Genomic DNA, 22,825 nt, shown 5'->3' on the forward strand with positions numbered 1-22,825 from the left:
GGGACTTTTTGTTTCTGCCATTTGTAAACATAAAGCCTGCTCACGAATGTTAGACAAGATAAAATGTCCATCCCATAGAACGTTCTGTGATGATGGAAATGTTTTCGATCCTCACTGTCCGACACGGTTGCCACTAGCCACACGTAGCTGTGAGCACTTGGCTACCGCGATTAAGGAGGCTGAGTTTTTTATTTTATATCCTTTTCATTAATTTCAATTAAACGTGAATAGCCTCCTGTGGCTAGCAGCTGCTTATCGCACACGCAGGTCTAGACCAATGGCTCCTCTGTCGCCAGTTCCCGCACCCTGTTTCTCACAGGGCCTGGATCCAGGAGCAGACACTAACTCTTTAAGAAATGGGATACAGCCCAGCTGTGTGTCTCCGTGGTTGAGCATCAACCCGTGAACCAAGAGGTCCCTGGTTCGATTCCCGGCCAGGGCACATGCTCAGGTTCTGGGCTTGATCCTCAGTAGGAGGCATGCAGGAGGCAGCCAATCGATGCCTGCTCTCTCATCGATGTTTCTGTCTCTCTATCCCTCTCCCTTCCTCTCTGTAAAAAAATCAATAAAATATATTTTAAAAAATGGGATACAGAGTGAAATTAAAACTATGTTCCAGTCCATGTACTTGGCTGCAAACGTAACCAATCTAGTTGACGTACACAACCAGACAAAAACGTTTTCCCAGGTATACAAACCCCCACACATTCCATGGGAAGTCTGGAGAGTCAAGCCTGAGCTGACAGGGATCAATCTGACGCGTGGCCAAGACCTTGCATCCAGAGCAGTCTGCCTAGGACGCCCGTGTTGGCCTTGACAACACTGGACACTCGCCACCACCCTGCAGGATCCTCCCGCCCTTGGCCACTCCCCGACGGCCACTGACCTCTCAGTGCCACGACGGCCACCTCCAATAATCTGACCGAACTTGTGCCATTGTGTCACCCCTTAAAGATCCTGCCAGAGGTGGGAAGGAAAAATCTGCCCCGCTTTGGGGTTCTGCAGACACTGCCTTCTCCCCGTTTGGGCACAGAAGGAAGGACTCGGTGCAGCACTTTAAGTGCCAAGTCCCAATTTTATTTCTAAAGAGAGTAACTGTCGTGCAAGCTGTAAAAAGGGGAAGCAGAATCAGTGATTTGCCATACAGAAAAAAAATAAATAAAAGGTTCTCTTAATTCTTTTCCATTTTCTGAATATGGTTTTTAGTAATTAATCACTAGCTCCTGAATTATAACATAGAATTGTACAATTATAATGTAATTATAATTAGGTATAATTACATATCATTTGTCATGAACTTATAATTCCTAATTTATAATTGGCTTGGTGAGCTAATGGTTGATGCTATTGAAGTCTCTGAAAACACCGCTGGAGAGCTGGACTGCTTGGTGTGCGCCTGCCATCTAGTGGCGACAAGCGTTCATACTGTCACAGAGAGGATCCAGAGTGCTTGCAAAGCAAGGTTTGTCAGAGCTAGTTTTTCCCATTTTAGCAATTTTCCCAATGTTTTGAGCCAATTAACCACACAGTCCTCAGAGTTTTGAAATGATCTTGCATTGTATTCCATTCCGTCCTCGGTTAATTGCAAACTGTAAATCTCTGAGAGGCCCAAGGTATCATGGCCCTGGGCCATTCCCACGTTCCCTAACCCAGTTCCCTTACTAAGACTGCTTTTATTTTACATGTGTCCGAAAACATGTGGTTTGGGCATATGATTATTCTCCCACAGAGACTATGTTGGCCAGTATTATAAAAGTGCAATTATCTCTGGGGTCATGGATGCGGACTGCTGACTTCCAACGGGATTTCCGCCTCCCCCTCCCCCCCTCCCCCCCAAAAAAAGAGTGGTGGGTTTTGTTTAAGAAAACAATGAAAGGGGATCTATCCATATTCTCACTGACCACTCCAGTACGAATGGGAGAGCTATAAGCAAAAGAGCAGGTCCAGACCTCAGCTTCACTCCTTCCAAGCCTGGTGAAACTCGGAAGGCGGCATTTGTCACACACCCGTGGTCAGCAAACTGCGGCTCGCGAGCCACATGCGGCTCTTTGGCCCCTTGAGTGTGGTTCTTCCACAAAATACCACGGCCTGGGCGAGTCTATTTTGAAGAAGTGGCGTTAGAAGAAGTTTAAGTTTAAAAAATTGGGCTCTCCAAAGAAATTTCAATCGTTGTACTGTTGCTATTTGGCTCTGTTGACTAATGAGTTTGCCGACCACTGGTCACACACTGTACCCTGAGAGTAAAACCAGAACAATGTATCACGTATCTGAGAGGAACAAAAGTGACCTTGTACTTCAAAGGTGCGACGTGTCCCTCCAAGAACACTTTCAGAAGGAAGTAACTCTCAAACAAGGGACCGAATAGCGTTTCTGGTCGATGGGTACAGGCAGCATGAATGGAAGCCTGTACTCCCTGAAGAGGGTGCATTCGTGGGCCTGGCTGACATGCTATTTTTGACTCAGACTGTGAAAGGGAGTAAGTGGGAAATTTAACCTGGATGTGGGGGCAGGAGGGAAATTTGGAGTATTAACTGTGACAGCAAGATAGGTTTGAGGTTTGAGGACGGAAGAGTTTGGGGGACTGGTTCAAAGTCGACCTTGGCTAAGAGGGAGAACAAGATCCAGTTTCCTTTCTGGGAGCAGGGGCTGATAATAAGGGCCTTTGCATTTTCAGAGGTTAATGACTTCCACAAATTCCTGAGTGGGTGGGGCATCCAGGCAGAGGCCTAAAGGATGGGATTTCTGTCCTTAGGGACTGGGTGGGCCAGGTGAGGGGGCCTTTCTCCTCTTCTCCGATACTCCTCTCCCCCTCCCCCTGCCTGGCCTCTCCCTCCCTCTTCTTGGTGTTGTCCTCTCTCTCCTTTGTGTTGGCTGACTCTTTTTCAAAAATGGCTGTAACCGTTTTATCAAAATGATTACACGAAAGTCACAATTTGTTGTAACTATTGCATATCTAAGTTTAGTGAGTTAACCTTCTGTACTTCTCCCTAAAACATAAGTCTCCAGTGACATTTCTTCTTAATTGACTATGACCCCCAATTCCTAAAAACTAAAGTCGTTGTTCCACTCTCACCAAAGCCTGCTATTTAGAGAGATGATGTGTGCACGCATGCTCGTGTCTAATGAGTGACTATGCAGAGAGGAACCCTGTCCTCACGTGGCTTTTGAGACAATTCTGCCTGAGCTCAACCTTTTTTAAAAGATAAGAGTGGTACCCTTGGAGAACTCAGTAATGATAGCACTCTTAAAATGGTTAAGGATAGGTTGCAATTATTCCACACATATTTAGAATTAGAGGCCCGGTGCACGAGATTCGTGCACTTGTGTGTGGGGGTGTTCCTCAGCCCGGCCTGCGCCCTCGCGCAGTCCAGGAGCCCTCAGGGGATGTCCGACCGCTGGCAGACATCCTTAGCGCTACCTCAGGTGGGAGAGGCTCCCGCCACCACTGCTGCGCTCTCCAGCCATGAGCCTGGCTTCTGGCTGAGCGGCACTCCCCCTGTGGGAACGCACTGACCACCAGGGGGAAGCTCCTGTGTTGAGCGTCTGCCCCCTGGTGGTCAGTGCGCATCGCTGTATATTAGCCTTTTATTATCCTATCTAATAATAGAGTAATATGCAAATAACCATCACTCCGCTACGCCCACGATTGGGCAGCGGGAGGCTGGGGGGCAGGACTCAGGGTGGCCTATCCAGCCATTGAGAGGCACCTCTCAAAGGCCGAATCCGTCTCCGCTGAGGGGAGACCCCTCAGTGTTCGCAGGTCGGAGTGGTGGCGGCGGTGGTGGCGCCCCTGGACCCGTGAACGCTGATGGGGGCGGGTCCGGGCGACACCGCCACCCCCAGACCCACGAACACTGAGGGGTCTCTCCGGTGGCGGCATCGGCGGCACCCGGACCCGCCTCCATGCACCTGCACTGGGGGAGGGCCTGGTCAGCAGCCGCCGAGGCTGCTTCAAGGGCCAAAGAGTGAGGCAGGGCCAGACCCCAGCGGCCGCAGCTGCTGTGGGGCCCGGGGAGCCAGGCAGGGCTGGACAGGCAACCTCAGGGTGGGCCTGGGGAGCCAGCGGCGCAGCTTGACAGCAGACAGCAGGGCCTGCTTGGCCGTAGCTGCCGGCGACCCACAACAGGCAAGTGGGCCTGCAGGCAGCACCCAGCAGGGCCTGCTTGGCTGTTGCCGCGGCGACCAGGGAGTAGACAAGCCCAGCTGCAGGCAGCACCCAGCAGGGCCTGCTTGCCCATCGCTATGGTGTGGAGCAGGCAAGCCCTGCAGAGAGCAGAGAACCACAGGGAGCGGGCCTAAGCCGTCAGCAGGACATGCCCTGAGGGCTCTCGGATTGGAGAGGGTACAGGTCGGGCTGAGGGAACCCCCCTGTGCATGAATTTCATGCACCGGGCCTCTGGTATAGAATAAGTATGAACAATTAAGACACATTTTAGATAACGAATAAAAATGTAGCCTCCTCCAAAGATGTTACACCGGCATATTCTTCCAAAAATAAAAAATGTGAAAACTGTGTAGAAACTGCATTTCTGACCTCAAGACCCTGGCGGCACAGCCTCTGCGGTAGAAAGAGGCACAGTTTGCACCGCCTCCCACTCTGGGGATGGGATCCCTTCCTTTTCCTTCCGTACTGGTCCGCAGTGACCTTCAGTCACGGACTTGCTTATCTCTCCGAGGGCATTCTAGGCCTGCGAGGACTCTGATTTCTTGCTTTCAGTTTTTCCTGGCTGGGAACATAAGGTTAACATCCGTGGGAAAAGTTAAGATTTTCGGGGACGTTATGTGTTTATGCTCATCTGCCCTGCAGGGGATAACCAGTAGAGGGTAAATGGAGCTGCAACAAAATAAAGCGATTCCCCGGGACAGAAAGTTTTTTCATTTCAATTATTTCAAGTCCCACAGAAACATGACTGACATTTTCTATGCATTTTCGAATAGACGTGCACAGAGATTTGGGATTTGAGTCTAATACAGTAGCTATTTGAGTCTAATATAGGAGAGAAGATTAGCTTGTTGTTTAATCCAGTCACGGAACGATAATCACAAACTCACAAGAGCTCAGATTTCTTTGACTAAATTTATGCAAACCAGTGCTTTTTATTACTCCTACTTTATCTTTTCATTCTGCGGATGAAGATCATTCAATGCGGCGGCTCTGTGGTGTCAGTTCATTAAAGTTGTTGCATTGTGCAGAGCAATCATGCATATCATTCAGATCTACTCCATGGACTGAGTTGTTCATAATAAGATGAAGGGGAAACGGAAAGTCTCAGAAGCATGTGCATTTTTCCCGTTTCACCATCATAAGCCCGTGGCTTTGGACTGACTACTTTGGGGACCCCCCCCCCCCCCCCCCCCCCCAGGATTTCCAACAAGCGCTGCAGAACCAGCTCTGCCCTGAGCTGAGCACCCGAATGGGCGGGGGAAGAGGCGCGGGGGGCGGGGGCTCTCGGAGGGGCCTGGGGCGTGGCTCCTCCTCCCATCCCGCTTCTGTTCCCCGGGAGAGTTCAGATTCTCAGGGCGAGTGACTTGTCTCTAACTCCGGTGGATTCTCCACCCAAAGTGCTTCTTCCTCAGTCCCCGGCCCCACCCCGGGGCGCCTTCCCGCCCCTCCAAAAAGCCGGGGCGTGGCGGCGCGTCCCGCCCAAAGCCCGCAGTCTGGCTGCCCTCGCCCGCACCCGGGGAGCCACCAGTGGGAGACAGCTTCCCACGCGGGGGGACCCGGGCCTTAGCGCCCAGACACTTTCCTGGGGCGCACTGAGCGGGGCGGGCGACTCGCGCCCCTCCGGCCTCGGGGTCTGCGCTGCCGCCTCCCCGCCCCCGCGGGCGGCTCTGCGCGCGGGGCGGCCACTTGCCCCCCCCGGCTGCCCGAGCACCGCGCGGGGCCGCCCCGCCTCCAGTCCGACCCCCGAGGGGCGCCTCCTCTGCCCGCGGGGTCTGCCTCCAGGTTCCCGGCCCCAGGGTCCCCGCGGAGGCGCAGGATCCATGGAGGGCGCCTGGGCGCACAGGGCCGCCCGGGGCGCAGCGCGCGGGGGAGGCGGCGGGCGGGGCGGGGGCGGGGCGCGGGCTCCCCGCCTCCTCCTCGCCGCCCTCCGCTCCGGCTCGCCCTCCGCTCGCAGCCACCGCTCGGCCTGAGCAGCCGGGAGTCCGCGGCGCCGGCGCGGGGCTGCGGGATGGGGAGCTAGCGCCACGGCGGCGGCAGTGGCCGCAGCGCAGCCTCCCGCCGCCCCCGGGCCCGCTGCGCCGGGGACGCGGGGCGCGGCCAGCCCGCCGGGGAGCCAGGCCCGCGGGCGGCGGCGCCGGGCAGGTGGATGCGGCGGGAAGATGGCGCCCTCGGGCCCGGGCCGCGTCCGGCGGCGGTGCCGGCGGGTGCTGTACTGGGTGCCCGTGGTGTTCATCAGCCTCCTGCTCGGCTGGTCCTACTACGCCTACGCCGTCCAGCTGTGCATCGGTGAGCGCCCCCGCCCGCAGCCTCGCCTCCACGCCCGCCGCGCCCCGCCCCGGGGGCCCCGGGAGCCTGTCCGCTGGCCCCGCGGCCAGAGCCCGCCCGGGGCAGCCCCCTTCCCCTCGCCACTCCCGGGTGACGACGGTGCCCGCTGCGGCCGCGGCCACACCTCCTGCCCCCCTGGGCGGGACGGCACCGGGGACCCCTGCGCCCCGCCGCCCGCAGCCTCGTCCCGGCGGGGCTGGGAGGTAGCGCCGGAGGCTGCGGGCTCCACGCTGGGCCCGGGAGCAGAGCCGCACTGACCGGGGCGGGGTCACCGCGGGCCCCCGCTGGCTGCCCCTCATCCACTTCCTCAAAGGTTCGAGCCGCGCTCGGGGCCGGTTCTGCCGCCTTCCCAGTTGGACACTCCGGTTGCCAGGAGCTGGGGGGAGGGGGCTGCTAGGAAGTGTTTGCTGAGACCGATGCACCTTGAGGGTGCGCCCACCACAGGGGAAAGCGGTGGACGCCCGAGGGCTGTCCTCCAAAAAGCCGGGGCTCCCGTCCGGGTGGTGGGCCCCTGGACGGTGGGGCAAGGCACCCCCAGCGTGAAGGTTTCCAAATGAATGGGTTGACTGTGCCGGTTCGGGAGCAGGCAGGTCCCTCGCTGCGGCCAGAGGCCCTGGGGGAGCTGGTTCGGGTTGTCGCCCGCCCGCCGGGGGCCTGTGCATGCTCCCTGTGGGGGGCGTCGCACCGGAGAAAATGGGGGTGTTTTTGCCCCAGGAGCTCGGACCGGCCTTCGGTGGGGCATGGGGAACGGTTCAGGAGCGGCCTGTGCAGTGGAGCCTCCTCAGCCAAAGCCTTTTCCAAGTGTCAGGATTCAGACTTCTTTAAAGAAGCCATCTCCTCCCCAAACCTTCCCCCTCGTGAGAAACAGGAGGTGTCAGAGTAATAACACACAAAAAACAGGTACCGACACAACTTGTCAGAGGATTGGGACCGACCTCCGATTGCATGTAGCTTTCAAAGGCGGCGCTGCTCCTCTGTGCATGGAATTGAGGGACATGCTGCTTCAGTATCAAAAAGGGGGTCTGTTTTTGTACAAAGGGCCGGGTTGTGCGGAAATCGGAAGGCAGGGCCTCTGAGTGTGGATTGCCGTCCTCTGAGATGTGTGGGGAGAAAGTTTTCAGAAACGTGTCCGGGTTCTGTAGGAGCTGTGGGTGTTCGAGCAGCTTGCCTTCTTGAGACAGACTGTGGATGTTACATAACAGCTGGAGCCTTTGTGGTGTGTTTCACTCCTGCGCCCTCTTCAAAGCAGCTGTTTCAGTGGATGTAACTGCGAAAGAGGGAAGTGCCAGGAGGCGTGGATGATCAAAACGGGCGGCTTGCTCTCCTGCATTAGCCCGTTAAGCTAAGAGGCTTAGCCTGAGACGCTGTCTCCTGTCCCATCAGGGGGAAGGGTGAGATGGGCTCTCCGTCCCTTACAGATGGCCCTGCCCTGGGCTGAGGTGCGACTTGGAGGTCTTACTGCAATGAGTAGGCAGGTGATGGGGTGGAACTAAGTGGAAAATTTCTATTACATCTGGATGATATAGATATAGATATACAGATATAGATATATAGATATAGATATAGATATACATATAGATATATATATATAGATATATAGATATAGATATATAGATATAGATATATACATATAGATATATATAGATATATATAGATATATATAGATAGATATATATATCTATATATAATGTTATTGATTTCAGAGAGGAAGGGAGAGGGAGAGAGAGAGAAACATCAATGGTGAGAGAGAATCAGTGATTGGCTGCCTCCTGCACGCCCCCTACTGGGGATGGAGCCTGAAACCCAGGCTTGTGCCCTGACCAGTCATACCATCACCTCCTGGTTCATAGGTCCATGCTCATGGGCCAGCTGGGCTGCATGGTATCTTTTATATACGGGGTGGGCAAAAGTAGGTTTAAGTGGTGAGTGTGCGGAACAGAGTTTATTCTTGTGTTGCTATTTTCATGACCTGCGTGTCTTTGTTCATACACACAACTGTAAACCTACTTTTGCCCCACTCTGAACACGTGCTTTAAGTTTAAGATAAACCTAAAGCATCCCTGACAGCCACATCACTGTTTCAGTAGGCGAGCCTTTGACCAAGAGGGAGCATGCGTCTTCTTCAGCCGCCTAAGTGCACGGCTGGTTATGGATCCCCGATGGCCTCAAGTGAAGTCTTGGACCACTTCTCCTCTGCCTGCCTCGCCTGGCCCAATGCCTGTCACGTTGAAAGCCATCAGTAAATGGGTTTGGCTGAACCAATAAATGATTCAGAGGCCGTGTCTCTGAGGTTGTCAGAAAGTAGTTTTTTTATTTTCCTTGCTGTAGAAACAAATGGTAAGTCATTGTATGAGAGGTCTAGGTCCCAGAGTCCGGAAGACAGCGCACGTGGAACATGAATTTGATGCTAGAGATGGTGGCAGCTCGGGAGTGGTCGTTCTAAAAGCTTGGGTAGCGCTGGTCGCGTGGGACGTCGACCTTGGCTGTATGGTGCCTCTGCCAGCACAGGGAGGATGGCAATCCGTGTGACAGACACACACACCCAGCCTGCTCTCCGCTTCACCAACAAAGCAAGTGGGGATGCCAGCCTTCCCTGCCCACCCCCCCTACCCCGTCCCCAGCGTTAAGCCCACCTCAGGTTCCCCGGCGCTTTGTGGATTCCCTTTCTCTTGGACGTTGCTATTCCTCGTCAGGTCTTCCATATTTCACCTGTTAAACATCGGCCATGGTTGGGACCGGAGAGGGGGCGTTGGGGGCTGGGAACTGGACGAGGTAACGGAATAGAACAATCAGGGCGATTTGCCTGCTCCTCCTCCGACATCTGCTCTCAGCTGGGGGATGACCCCGAGTCTAAATGACGGTGTGCCCTTTGCTGAGGGAACTGCAGTTCAGGAGTAGTGCTTGTCCCGGTATCCTTGGAAACCGGAGATAATGATTCTCATTACAGTTAGTTTCTATATTTAACACCATGGATGTATGTGGCCCGCTGGGCACCTTTTCAGTTAGCATACTGTTTGCATGTTATAAAAATAAGCTCCTATCTCTTCTGGAAATGTGTGTATGTAAAAGCTGTACGGGAGGTACATGTACTGTATGAGGATCAGGTGTGTCGGGTAAGTTTCCTTCCTGTTCTCCCAGAGAAGAGCTGAAAGAGGACTGTGAATGCCGGGGGTCTTCTGAACGTGTTCGTCTCGTTTGTTCATTAACTCGGCTCCTTTATTCGTATTATTTCTTCCCCTCCTCCTTTCCCTCTCCCTCCTCCTACTCTCTCAACCCCAGCTTCTTTTGTCTTAAAGTCCTTTGATCCCTTTAATTATTGGTTAGCTCGTTTTCCGTAAAGTCGGATGAATTCAAAGGGTAAAATTTGTAAGCTGGTACTTTAGGCTACGGAATTAGAGGGAGTCAAGGTAGTGTGCGGCCTCGGGCAGGCCTGGGTCAGTGGGCATCCTAGACAGGGTTGAAATGTCCTACAGATCCACTGTGGGAGACATTGCGGTGACTTTGCCTGTTGAAGAAGGTGCCGGAAGTTTTCCCTTCTAAAGGCGAACATTGACACTTGTTTGAACTCTTTATTTTTCATCTTTTTATTTTGTTGTACTTTCAAATGTATAGAAAAGTTTCAAGAATAGAACCAGCGGCCTGCACACACACACCCTTGTTTAACCAGGCGTCATTTTCTCCTGTGCTGGATTTAATCTCGTGCTGTTTTGTTCAGTAACACGCTGTACAGGCCTGTAGCCGAGGTGTGTAGTGGGCCAGACCGTCCAGGTCCGGGTAGGTCTGCTTTCTGATGTTTGCACAAGGACAGAGCGGCCTAACATTGCATTTCTCAGAAGGTTTCCCCCTCGTTAAGCGGTACAGCCTCCTCAGCTCTGCTGCTGTAGCAGAAAAGCAGCCTTAGACAGTACTTGAGCGAATAGGTGTGGGTGTGTTGCAGTAAAATTTTAATTACAAAAATACTTGGCAGGCCAGACTTGGCCCTTGGGCAAGAGATTGCTGACCCTGGAGTATGTTAGAAGTTAGCTCATTAGAATATTGGGCTTTTACTCACAGTTTGCAGTCTTATTAATAAACATCTCTCCGATGATTGCAGCGAATTCCTATATTCCTATATTCCGCAGTGATTATTGAAGATGTTTAAGAACTAGTCTGCATACTTGGGGATCAATTTGGGAGATACACAATCATGTTTTCCTTCTTTTAAACAAGCAAATATCCTTAAGGATAAAATATATAAAACCTCATTCTTGGATACTGTTAAGCTATGATCTACAAGGTCATAGCAAGCTCAAGGATGGAGACTGAAGGGGGCTCTAAGTTGCCTTTTATCATTAAACTAGAGGCCCGATGCATGAAATTCATGCAAGAGTAGGCCTTCCTTCCCCCCGCTGCCGGCACCGGCTTCCCTCTGGCACCTGGGACCCGGGCTTCCCTCGCAGCCCAGCTTCATCCGGAAGGTCGTCTGGTCTAATTAGCATATTACGCTTTTATTATTAGATAGATGAATTTGAGCCACACAGGGAAAGCAGTGTGTTCTTGGTATTGGTAAACTATCCTTTACAAAATGATGCAGAATATTAAACCTTTTTAAAGAAAAAAACAGACAGGTGATCCTGGGAACACAAATTACTATCTATAGTTATTAAAATAGTCTTAAATGAGGTGGATGGAGGGCACTTCCATAGGAAACCGATGCATGTAAAGCATTTAATGTGTAAAACACTAAGACATTTTTTGTTGACTATAATGAAGCAAAGAATATTACCTCTGTGACTTTTCTGGATATCTAATATTTTGAAGATTTTAAAGTTCAGTGAGTATATCTTGAAGTCTAAAGTTCAGATGTATAAAATAGATGCTTCATATTCTGTTTTAATTTTATTTTTTATTAAGTTTACTGGGGTGACATTGGTTAATATCATATAGGTGCTGCCATTTGATTTGAATATACATGGTCCCTGGGAAAGGAAGAGAAGACTGGCTAATGCTGTCTTGGATCCATTTAGTGTCAGAAAAATTTTTCCCTTTGATGTATCGGATAATGCAGCATTATTATTTGCTATTAAATCCTATTAGAGATAACATGTCAAACAGTTATCGTGCTCAGCATGTAGAGGTGCTTAATAAATGTTGAATTAATTAATCTCTGATTTTTTTCCATCATTTGATTTTAAATGATTATTCAATCCATTTTTAATATGAAAGCAAGCAATTGTATAAGGTTAACTAGAGGCCCGGTGCACGAAATTCGTGCACTGGGGGGGTGAGGGGATGTGCCCCTCAGCCCAATCTGCACCCTCTTCAATCTGGGACCCCTCAGGGGATGTCCAACTTCCAGCAGTTGGACATCCCTCTCACAATCTGGAACCACTGGCTCCTAACCACTCACCTGCCTGCCTGCCTGATTGTCCCTAACCCCACTGCCTGCCTGCCTGCTCACCCCTACCTTGATCTCCTGCCAGCCTAATTGCCCCTACCTTGCACTCCCCTATCAGCCTGATCACCCCAAACTGCCTGTGCCTTGGCCCCCCGTCTGGCCTCCCTCTGGAGGCACCACCCCCATAACCCCAATGCTGCTGCCACTGCAGCTGGTTATGGCTGCCTGAGCCTTGGCCTTTGTAGCCACTGCGGCTTTGTCTGGAAAGATGTCCGGAAGACAACCACTCTAATTAGCATATTACCCTTTTATTAGTATAGATTTGGGGACCATTACAACCACGCAGAACTTGAAGAAAACACATGGCCCTGGTCAGTTTGGCTTAATGGAGAGAGCATCGGCCTGTGGACTGAAGAGTCCAGGTTTGATTCTGATCAGGGGCACACATGCCTGGGTTTCGGGCTCAATCCCCAGTAGGGGGCCTGGGGCGGCAGCTGATCAGTGATTCTTTTTTTTTTTTAAATATATTTTATTGATTTTTCACAGAGAGGAAGGGAGAGGGATAGAGAGCTAGAAACATCGATGAGAGAGAAACATCGACCAGCTGCTTCCTGCACACCCCACACCGGGATATGTGCCCTCAACCAATGTACATGCCCTTAACCGGAATCGAACCTGGGACCTTCCAGTCCGCAGACCGACGCTCTATCCACTGAGCCAAACCGGTTTCGGTTGATCAGTGATTCTTATCATTGATGTTTCTATCTCTCTCTCCCTCTCCCTTTCTGAAATTTTAAAAATATATATTTTTTTAAAGAAAACACATCATCTTCACTTTGGGCTTTGTCATCTTACAATATCCTTTGTGCAGTGTTTTAACTTCCCTCAACTTTCCTTTACCCACCTTTAAAGTGCAATCTATTTTGGGGAAGATGATCAGGAAAGTGATTCCAATGGGTAGAAGTTTTTTTTGGAGGGGATGGGTCATGAAGATATTTAAAAATTGAGCATGGTGATGGTTGTACCACTCTGAATTTACTTTAAAAAACCAGTTCATTGTACACTTTAGGTGACATGTACAGTATATGGGTTATATCTCAACAAAGCTGTTCTTTTATTTCTTTTTAAATAAAGACCAGTCTTATAATCAGTTGCAGATGTTTTCAGAGGCCCCTCAAGATTTGCTCACCATGTCCCAAATCACGGCTGTGATTCCCAGTTGCCTCCACTCCTGGTGGATCTGGATGGTGTGGTTTGCAAAGGAGAAGGTGGCAAGAGGCTTATGGAATTTCGGCAACCCCATTCCCCCGGTCTCCTCATAGGGCACCAGGGCCATTCCCACTGGGCCAGCTCTGCTCCCTTTAACCTGTTGGGCAAAAGAATCCTGCGTGCTCTGGCCAGAAAGTGCATTCTTTCTTAGGTGGCCCGGATGCTTTTTTTAAGGTCATTTTATGGATTCAAAAGAATAAACAGAGATGTGGAAAGCTTTTGTCAAAATCCTTTCACATGGTTCTTCCAGTCTCATGGGAAATGAGATGTGGCTCTGAATTCATCCCAAAGTGTGTCTTTGGGCAAAAGCACTCAGAACGGTACTACTCCTGCAGAATGCCCCACACACTTTGCTGTCAGGACTCAGGGGGGCTTGAGGGTGAGCGAGGCGGCAGTGCCAGCACAGGACCTGGGAGAAGGTAGCGCTTTCTACACTGCCCAGGCCACGTGGACTACAGCAGTACCTGCCCAGGTGGGCAGGGTGTTTCTGCTGTTTTGTTTTGGTCTGGCCTCCACCCCGTCAGCCACGGACCTGTGCCTGCACTGCGACTGAATGGTTTGATGGCCCTACTTTTTGGTGGACAGTGGATGCACTCCCAGAGACTGGCAGTTAGACTCTGGTGGCTTCTGAGTCCCTTGCGGGGAGAGCCCGGCCCCAGGTCAAGAACAGACTCAGGCGTCCTCGGCCAGGAGGCCTCCTTGGGCTAGGGGCCGCCACAGTTTGAAGGCTGGCCATGACTCCAATCCTGGCAGGGGTCTCCTCTGGGGTGCTGGCAGGCCTGGTCTAGGGCTGCGGGCGGTTTAGAGGCTGGTCATGCCCCCGATCCTGGTGGGGATCTCCTCTGGGGCGCTGGCAGGCCTGGGTTAGGGTCACTGGCGGTTTGGAGGCCGGTCACACCCCCGATCCTGTTGGGGGTCTCCTCTGGGGTGCTGGCAGGCCTGGGCTAATGGCCACCCTGGTTTAGAGACCGGTCAAGCCCCCGATCCTGGTGGGGGTCTCTTCTGGGGCGCTGGCAGGCCTGGGCTCTGGCGCCGCAAAGGGAGAGGTTCCTGAACCTGCTTCCCACACACCTAGGCTAGGATCCATCTTGTAGGAGGCGGCTTCAATGCCCGGGGTCGGTGACCAGGTCCTCCTGAGCCTCGCTTTCTGGGCTGCAGTCCCACGTCTCCCAGTGCCCCAGCCACGGATGCGCCCACGCAGTTGCCCCCACCACCAGCCACCTCAGCGCAGGCCACAGCAGCTGAAGCCAGCCTCTTGGAAGCCAGGCCACCACACCCACCACCCCTAGTAGCTCTCTGCTGCTTGCTCTGTGCCCTGTCCACTGGGGTCGGGGAGTGCTCCCAGCCCAGAGGCCCTCCCTCCCTCCGCAGCCTGGCTTGGGAAGCTGGCCTCATGCTGGGGCTACTATGCCAGCATGCCCACTCGGCTACAATGGGTGCGACACGGGCCCCATGGAGGCCAACCTGGAGAACGTGGACCCGAACTCTGCATCCAGCTGCTGCAGATGGCCTCCATGGTCAACTACCACCTGCTCCTTCCATTGGCCCCATTGATCCCTCTCAGCAACATCCATTTAGGCAAGGGTGGCGATCGCCTGGGACCCCGCCCCGGGAGGCTGCTGGCCGTGCCCGGCCACGCCCCGCCGGGTCGCGATGCAGCCCTGGACCCCGGGGAGGCTGCTGGCCGTGCCCGGCCACGCCCCCCCCGGGCCGCGATGGGTCCCGGGACCCCCGGGAGGCTGCTGGCCGTGCCCGGCCACGCCCCCCCGGGTCACGATGCAGCCCTGGACCCCGGGGAGGCTCCTGGCCGAGCCCGGCCAGGCCCCCCCGGGTCGCGATGGGTCCCGGGACCCCCGGGGGGCTGCTGGCCGTGCCCGGCCACGCCCCGCCGGGTCGCGATGCAGCCCTGGACCCCGGGGAGGCTGCTGGCAGTGCCCAGCCACGCCCCCCCGTCGCGATGGGTCCCGGGACCCCCGGGAGGCTGCTGGCCGTGCCCGGCCACGCCCCCCCGGGTCACGATGCAGCCCTGGACCCCGGGGAGGCTCCTGGCCGAGCCCGGCCACGCCCCCCCGGGTCGCGATGGGTCCTGGGACCCCAGGGAGGCTGCTGGCCGTGCCCGGCCACGCCCCCCCGGGTCGCGATGGGTCCCGGGACCCCCGGGAGGCTGCTGGCCGTGCCCGGCCACGCCCCCCCGGGTCACGATGCAGCCCTGGACCCAGGGGAGGCTGCTGGCCGTGCCCGGCCACGCCCCCCCGGGTCGCGATGGGTCCTGGGACCCCCGGGAGGCTGCTGGCCGTGCCCGGCCACGCCCCCCCGGGTCACGATGCAGCCCTGGACCCCGGGGAGGCTGCTGGCCGTGCCCGGCCACGCCCCCCCGGGTCGCGATGGGTCCTGGGACCCCAGGGAGGCTGCTGGCCGTGCCCGGCCACGCCCCCCCGGGTCGCGATGGGTCCCGGGACCCCCGGGAGGCTGCTGGCCGTGCCCGCCCACGCCCCCCCGGGTCGCGATGCAGCCCTGGACCCCGGGGAGGCTGTTGGCGGTGCCCGGCCACGCCCCCCCGGGTCGCGATGGGTCCCGGGACTCCCGGGAGGCTGCTGGCCGTGCCCGCCCACGCCCCCCCGGGTCGCGATGCAGCCCTGGACCCTGGGGAGGCTGTTGGCGGTGCCCGGCCACGCCCCCCCGGGTCGCGATGGGTCCCGGGACCCCCGGGAGGCTGCTGGCCATGCCCGGCCACGCCCCCCCGGGTCTCGATGCAGCCCTGGACCCCGGGGAGGCTGCTGGCCGTGCCCGGCCACGCCCCCCCGGGTCGCGATGCAGTCCTGGACCCCGGGGAGGCTGCTGGCCGTGCCCGGCCACGCCCCCCCGGGTCGCGATGGGTCCCGGGACCCCCGGGAGGCTGCTGGCCGTGCCCGGCCACGCCCCCCCGGGTCTCGATGCAGCCCTGGACCCCGGGGAGGCTGCTGGCCGTGCCCGGCCACGCCCCCCCGGGGCGCGATGGGTCCCGGGACCCGCGGGAGGCTGCTGGCCGTGCCCGGCCACGCCCCCCCGGGTCTCGATGCAGCCCTGGACGTCGGGGAGGCTGCTGGCCGTGCCCGGCCACGCCCCCCCGGGTCACGATGCAGCCCTGGACCCCGGGGAGGCTCTTGGCCGAGCCTGACCACGCCCCCCCGGGTCGCGATGGGTCCCGGGACCCCAGGGAGGCTGCTGGCCGTGCCCGGCCACGCCCCCCCGGGTCGCGATGGGTCCCTGGACCCCCGGGAGGCTGCTGGCAGTGCCCGGCCTGGCCCCCCCGGGTCGCGATGGGTCCCTGGACCCCCGAGAGGCTTTTGGCAGTGCCCGGCCAGGCCCCCCCGAGTCACGATGGGTCCCGGGACCCCCGGGAGGCTGCTGGCCGTGCCTGGCCACGCCCCCCGGGGTCTCGATGCAGCCCTGGACCCCGGGGAGGCTGCTGGCCGTGCCCGGCCACGCCCCCCCGGGTCGCGATGGGTCCCGGGACCCGCGGGAGGCGGCTGGCCGTGCCCGGCCACGCCCCCCCCCGGGTCGCGATGCAGCCCTGGACCCCGGGGAGGCTGCTGGCCGTGCCCGGCCACGCCCCCCCCAGGTCGCGATGGGTCCCGGGACCCACGGGAGGCTGCTGGCCGTGCCCGGCCACGCCCCCCTGGGGTCTCGATGCAGCCCTGGACCCCGGGGAGGCTGCTGGCCGTGCCCGGCCACGCCCCCCCGGGTCACGATGCAGCCCTGGACCCCGGGGAGGCTGCTGGCCGTGCCCGGCCACGCCCCCCCGGGTCGCGATGCAGCCCTGGACCCCGGGGAGGCTGTTGGCGGTGCCCGGCCACGCCCCCCCGGGTCGCGATGGGTCCCGGGACCCCCGGGAGGCTGCTGGCCGTGCCGGGCCACGCCCCCCCCCGGGTCTCGATGCAGCCCTGGACCCCGGGGAGGCTGCTGGCCGTGCCCGGCCACGCCCCCCCGGGTCGCGATGGGTCCCGGGACCCCCGGGAGGCTGCTGGCCGTGCCCGGCCACGCCCCCCCGGGTCACGATGCAGCCCTGGACCCCGGGGAGGCTGCTGGCCGTGCCCGGCCACGCCCCCCCGGGTCGCGATGGGTCCTGGGACCCCCGGGAGGCTGCTGGCCGTGCCCGGCCACGCCCCCCCGGGTCGCGATGGGTCCTGGGACCCCAGGGAGGCTGCTGGCCGTGCCCGGCCACGCCCCCCCGGTCTCAATGCAGCCCTGGACCCCGGGGAGGCTGCTGGCCGTGCCCGGCCACGCCCCCCCGGGTCACGATGCAGCCCTGGACCCCGGGGAGGCTGGTGGACGTGCCCGGCCACGCCCCCCGTGTCGCGATGGGTCCTGGGACCCCAGGGAGGCTGCTGGCCGTGCCCGGCTACGCCCCCCCCCGGGTCGCGATGGGTCCCGGGACTCCCAGGAGGCTGCTGGCCGTGCCCGCCCACGCCCCCCCGGGTCGCGATGCAGCCCTGGACCCCGGGGAGGCTGTTGGCGGTGCCCGGCCACGCCCCCCCGGGTCGCGATGGGTCCCGGGACCCCCGGGAGGCTGCTGGCCGTGCCCGGCCACGCCCCCCCGGGTCTCGATGCAGTCCTGGACCCCGGGGAGGCTGCTGGCCGTGCCCGGCCACGCCCCCCCGGGTCTCGATGCAGCCCTGGACCCCGGGGAGGCTGCTGGCCGTGCCCGGCCACGCCCCCCCGGGTCGCGATGGGTCCCGGGACCCGCGGGAGGCTGCTGGCCGTGCCCGGCCACGCCCCCCCGGGTCGCGATGGGTCCCGGACCCCCGGGAGGCTGCTGGCTGTGCCCGGCCACGCCCCCCCATCTCGATCTAGCCGGGGACCCCGGGAGGCTTCTGGCTTTTCCCTACCACGCCCCTCTAGGGTTGTCATCGCTCCCCAGGACCCCGGGAACTAAGAGGATTTGGCGGCCGCCATCTTGGTTTTCTCAACGGCCATATAGGCACCCAGAGTCCCGCCCCCTGCCCCTCGCAGGTCCAATCATGGGCATAGCGGAGGTGCGGTCAATTTGCATGTTACTCTATTATAAAGTAAGATGGGTGAGTGAATAGGACCCAGCAGTCAAAACTCAGTTTAAACCAAGGTTTGCTATAAAAATGTTTGCGTTCACACGCTTGCTGAGACTGTCGTCCAAGACACTAAATGGGATACTTGCACCGGTGTTTCTGGTAATTAAACAGAAGCTGAAGGGGTGGTTTCTTAAATCAAGGTCATCATTCGTCTCCAGGGAAGGGGCGTTTCCACAGGGTTAGAGGAAGGTTAGCTTCAGAGGGTTGTAGTAGGGTTGGTTCAGAAGCTTTTACTCAACCCTTGTGCCACGCACTTTCACCCACAGAGATGTTTAGAGGGAACTGCACTGAGATCTTTTCCTAATAGCTAAGAAGACAAATTGCCTCTGGGGAGAGAAAACACACACACACACACACACACACACACACACAACACCAAAAACAAAAACCCTGGAACCTTCTGTCCGGCTTGGGCACCAGGAGGGAGGTGGTTGCCTTCCAGAGCAGGAAAGCAGAAGCAGAAAACAAAAAGACCCCACCCCTAGGGGCCTGGGAGTCGGTTGCTGGACCAGCGAGCACAAGCGAGCAGCAATCAGTACAGCGGGTCAGAAGAGCTGATGGTGAGCCTCGCGTGGTCATGGCTTTCTAATTGTGTTCTTAATCTTACCAGGGTCAGTCTCAGAGTCAGGTTGTGACAGCAGTTTTTGCCGCTGCTGCCAACGAGGTGGCTGTTTGGGCTCCTCATTTCTTACCTGGTGCTCAGCAGCTTTTACTCTGCTCCCTGCTCAGGGCCCGGGACTTGGGGGGTGCAACTGAGCTGGGTGCAGAGAACCTCCTGAAACAACTCAGTGGATCCCCAGGAAGACTGGAGAACTCGCTTAGAAAATAGCCCAGCCAGTGTGGTTCAGTGGGTGAGCGTTGACCTGTGAACCAGGAGGTCAGGGCTTGATACCCAGTCAGGGCACATGCCCGGGTTATGGGCTCGATCCCCAGTGTGGGGTGTGCAGGAGGCAGCTGATCAATGATTCTCTCTCATCATTGATGTTTCTCTCTCTCTCTCTCCCTTCCTCTCTGAAATCAATAACAATTTTTTTTAAAAAAAGGGAAATGGGCAGAAGCCAAGAGAAGGTGGGTGAAGTGGAGCTGACATTGTTCCGGAGGAGTGGCCCTTGGACGTTGGATGGGGCTGAGGCCCGGATGACCTGCCGTCAGGGAGGCCACCCCTGCTCCCTGTGGCTCGTAGAGATGCTTCCAGGGGCCCCTGGCCGGCTACGCCAGGCTGTGCCCGTGGCCCAGGCAACAGGGTTCCACCAGAGCAGGTGTTCGATCTCTTTGGCTTCCGTGGTAGAAAAAAGTGCCAGGAAGGGGAAAAAAAAAAAAAAAGACAGTCTGTTCCAGAGATTAGGATGGATGAGTTCTCAACGAGAAGATCCTCACGAATATTTTCTTGCTTGTTTCATTTGTTTTTCTTTTTCATCTTGTTAGAAAACTTGTGGTTTTTCTTCTCAGAAAAATGAAACCAGGACTTAACATTTCGTAATTTATACTGATGATTTCATGTGCTTTGGGGTTACATCACACCTCTTAGCCTCTTTTCTCCAGGAAGTGGTGCGTCCGGGGGCTCCTGGGACCCCACGCTGTGTTTGATGGCTGTAGAAAACCCGTCTTGCCTGGCGTGCAGAATGAGAGATCAGCACACGGCATAGAGCCTTGGTGCTCTCCGGTGGGAAACCAGTTTTCCAAAGAGCATTCGGAAAGACGGTGTTTTTGTTGTTTTGGGTTTTGTTAATCCTCACCCGAGGACATTTTTCCATTGATTTCTAGGGAGAGTGGAAGAGAGAGGGAAAGACAGAGAGAAACATCGATGTGAGAGACATATCGATTGGTTGCCTTCTGCATGTGCCCGGGCCAGGGCCCAGCCAGGAGGAGCCTGCAACCCACGTACGTGCCCTTGATCGGAATCGAACCGGGACCCTTCGGTCCGCAGTCCAAAGGTTGGTCCGCTGAGCCAAACCGGCTAGGGCTGGAAAGACAGTTTTAATATTGTGTGGAATCCTGTGGTTTTATGGAAGCATTTAGGTATATCACAGAGAATTGACACCAAAAGTATAACATAGTTGAATTAATTTTCTTAATAGTCCACTAGAAAATTGTTGAAATATTTTTGCTAATTCCTTTAAGGGTGATTTCCTTGTAATATCTTAGTTGTCAGCCCAGTCACACGCTGAGAATGGAAAGGGGTGGCATCAGCAGGCAGGGGACAGAGGGAGGGCCGCAGGGAGGAGGTGGATGACCTGGTTTCTTAAGGAGCATATGGCGGCAGTAAAGCGACAAGCTAGGATGGCCTGCAGTGTTTCCTTTAAAGATGATGTCACATGTGAAACACTTGGGGAGCAGTTTTCCCAACCTGACTTTTCATCCGACGATGCCTTTTAAATTCAGTCATAGATATTAGTTCCTGAAATGTTACTAAATCCCAGTTTATACTTGATCTCAGCCAAAAGGCCGAGAAGTGATGGAAGTCCATTTTTATCTGAGAGGCGCTCTTGAGCAAAAACTATCCTGCATTTCTTACCTTAGCGCTTCTCACCCCTCTGAAATGCATACTTGTCGGCAGGTCATTTTAGAGATGTTGCTGATGACACTTTGAAGAGAGACGCAGATGAGGGACAAGAGCTTTAGAAAGATGGCTGGGTTTTAGTTCTTTGCCAGTGCTTCTCCGTGGTCTCCTGAAATTTCTCTCGTGTGGAGTGTAAATGAAGCATTCCTGCTCTGTGTACATTAATTTGACCTTGTTGTGTTATTTCACTAGCATTGCAGAAGTCCAGGGGAGTGCATCACAAAACAAATATCAAGCAATAATCAAACACCTTTTTCTTTAAGTTCTAAAAAGTAAACATCCATAGAGTACCATGGCATGGCTGGTGTGACTCAATGGCTGAGCACCAACCTATGAACCAAGAGGTCATGGTTCGATTCCCGGTCAGGGCACATGCCTGGGTTGCAGGCTCGATCCCCAGTAGAGGGCGTGCAGGAAGCAGCTGATCAGAGATTCTCATCATTGATGTTTCTAGCTCTCTCTTCCTCTTCCTTCCTCTCCAAAATCAATAAATATACTTAAAAAACAGGAACAAAGAGTACAATAGGTTCCATGTAGTTTATCTTCATGATCATCTTATAATACAACTAGAGGCCCGGTGCACGAACCACCGCAGCGGCGCTCGCCAGCTGTGAGCCCTGCGTCTGGCGCCCGTCGGTCAGCTGAGTGGCGCTCCCGCTGTGGGAGCGCACTGACCACCAGGGGGCAGCTCCTGTGTTGAGCGTCTGCCCCCTGGTGGTCAGTGCACGTCATAGCGACTGGTCGGTCGGTCGGTCGCTTAGGCTTTTATATATATAAATCCTTATAAAAAGCAATTCAATCATTTCCAAGAACTTCATAGATTTTATTTGATTATAATTCAGTGAACTTCGGCAAGTTGGAATGCTTTGTCATGTTTATCTATTTCCTTATATATAGATAAAATTAAATGTCTGTTTTTGGTTTCTGTGTTGATTGCATAATGTTTTTTAAAAAAGGATTTTCACCATCTTTGAAGGATATGTTTAGAATGAGGTGACGTAAAATAGACGGGATTGTGCCCCTGATCCTTTTGGGGCCCAAGAGTCAACCTAAAGAGGTAGGTGAATCTGCAGCGTGGCGTTTCAGCAGGTTTGTAGGGATGTGAGAGAGTGTGACTTGAGATGCAGGCTCTGTAATGCACGTGTAACTCACAGTGGGACACCCCCCACCCCCACCCCCACCCCCACCTCGCTTCCAAACAGCTGAGGTTGAGCCGGACGAGAGGCACCTGACACATTTATGAGCAAGTAAAGGACTTGGATTAGGAGCCTCAAACGGAAAGTCGAACAGAACTTGCAGGGGCTGACTCTGACCAAGCTCATTACTGGGAGGGAACTGCATGGGCTGCGTTTTAGGAAGAGCGGCCGGAAGGGGTTTATCTGCTTAACCGTGACTGCTGATTGTCTGGGGCACGTCCGGGAGGCCAGTCGATGGGGAAGGATGGAGACCAGACTCCAGTCTGACTTAATTGAGGGTTTATTTATAGAACATTTTATATGACATGCAGCTGATTCCAGGACAAGGCCACTCTGAAAACTAAGATACACAGAACTGAGAGCCGTGTGTCCCTTGGAGGGCGGGGGGGGGGGGGTTAGAGAGTAGTGGTTCATTATCAGCCCCCCAAAACTTGCATTTTATAAGATATTACAAAATCCAACAATTGAATGCATTTCAACCACCTGTAATATATTGAATACTCTCTTCACTGATTCATTCATTGAGAAATATTTATTAACTACACTGGAAGTTTATATTCTCGTTAGGGGCTGGGAGAACAAATAAGAAATGTAAGTAGACACTTCAGTCATCAGAGCACATGAATCTTTGGAGAGAATTACCTATTTTAGCTTTATATTTTGTGATCACTCAGACGTGATCAACAAGTTTGTAATGCTTTTATAGTTTCAAATTATTGCAGGCTGAATTGTGTGTCTTACACGCCCCCCCCCCCCCGGGTTCTTATGTTGAAGCCCTAATCCGCACCTCAGAATGTGGCTGTATTGGGGATGGAGCCTTTTAAAAGGTGATTAAGTTAAAATTAG

The 22,825-nt window shown here is 55.6% G+C and overlaps 1 protein-coding gene across 2 annotated transcripts in view; it reads left to right on the top strand.

Moving 5' to 3' along the window:
• Window positions 1–6,084: 6,084 nt before the first annotated feature.
• Window positions 6,085–22,825, top strand: part of ZDHHC2 (zinc finger DHHC-type palmitoyltransferase 2) — a 66,710-nt gene continuing 49,969 nt past the window's right edge. For both annotated transcript variants that reach the window (XM_054720095.1, XM_054720097.1), the window contains exon 1: window positions 6,085–6,451. In XM_054720095.1, coding sequence (XP_054576070.1) covers window positions 6,325–6,451 — 127 coding nt within the window. In that variant the 5' untranslated portion in view covers window positions 6,085–6,324. The remainder of the gene's footprint in view (window positions 6,452–22,825) is intronic.

This window comes from Eptesicus fuscus, chromosome 8 (genome assembly GCF_027574615.1).
Source record: "Eptesicus fuscus isolate TK198812 chromosome 8, DD_ASM_mEF_20220401, whole genome shotgun sequence".
Taxonomy (NCBI): domain Eukaryota; kingdom Metazoa; phylum Chordata; class Mammalia; order Chiroptera; family Vespertilionidae; genus Eptesicus; species Eptesicus fuscus.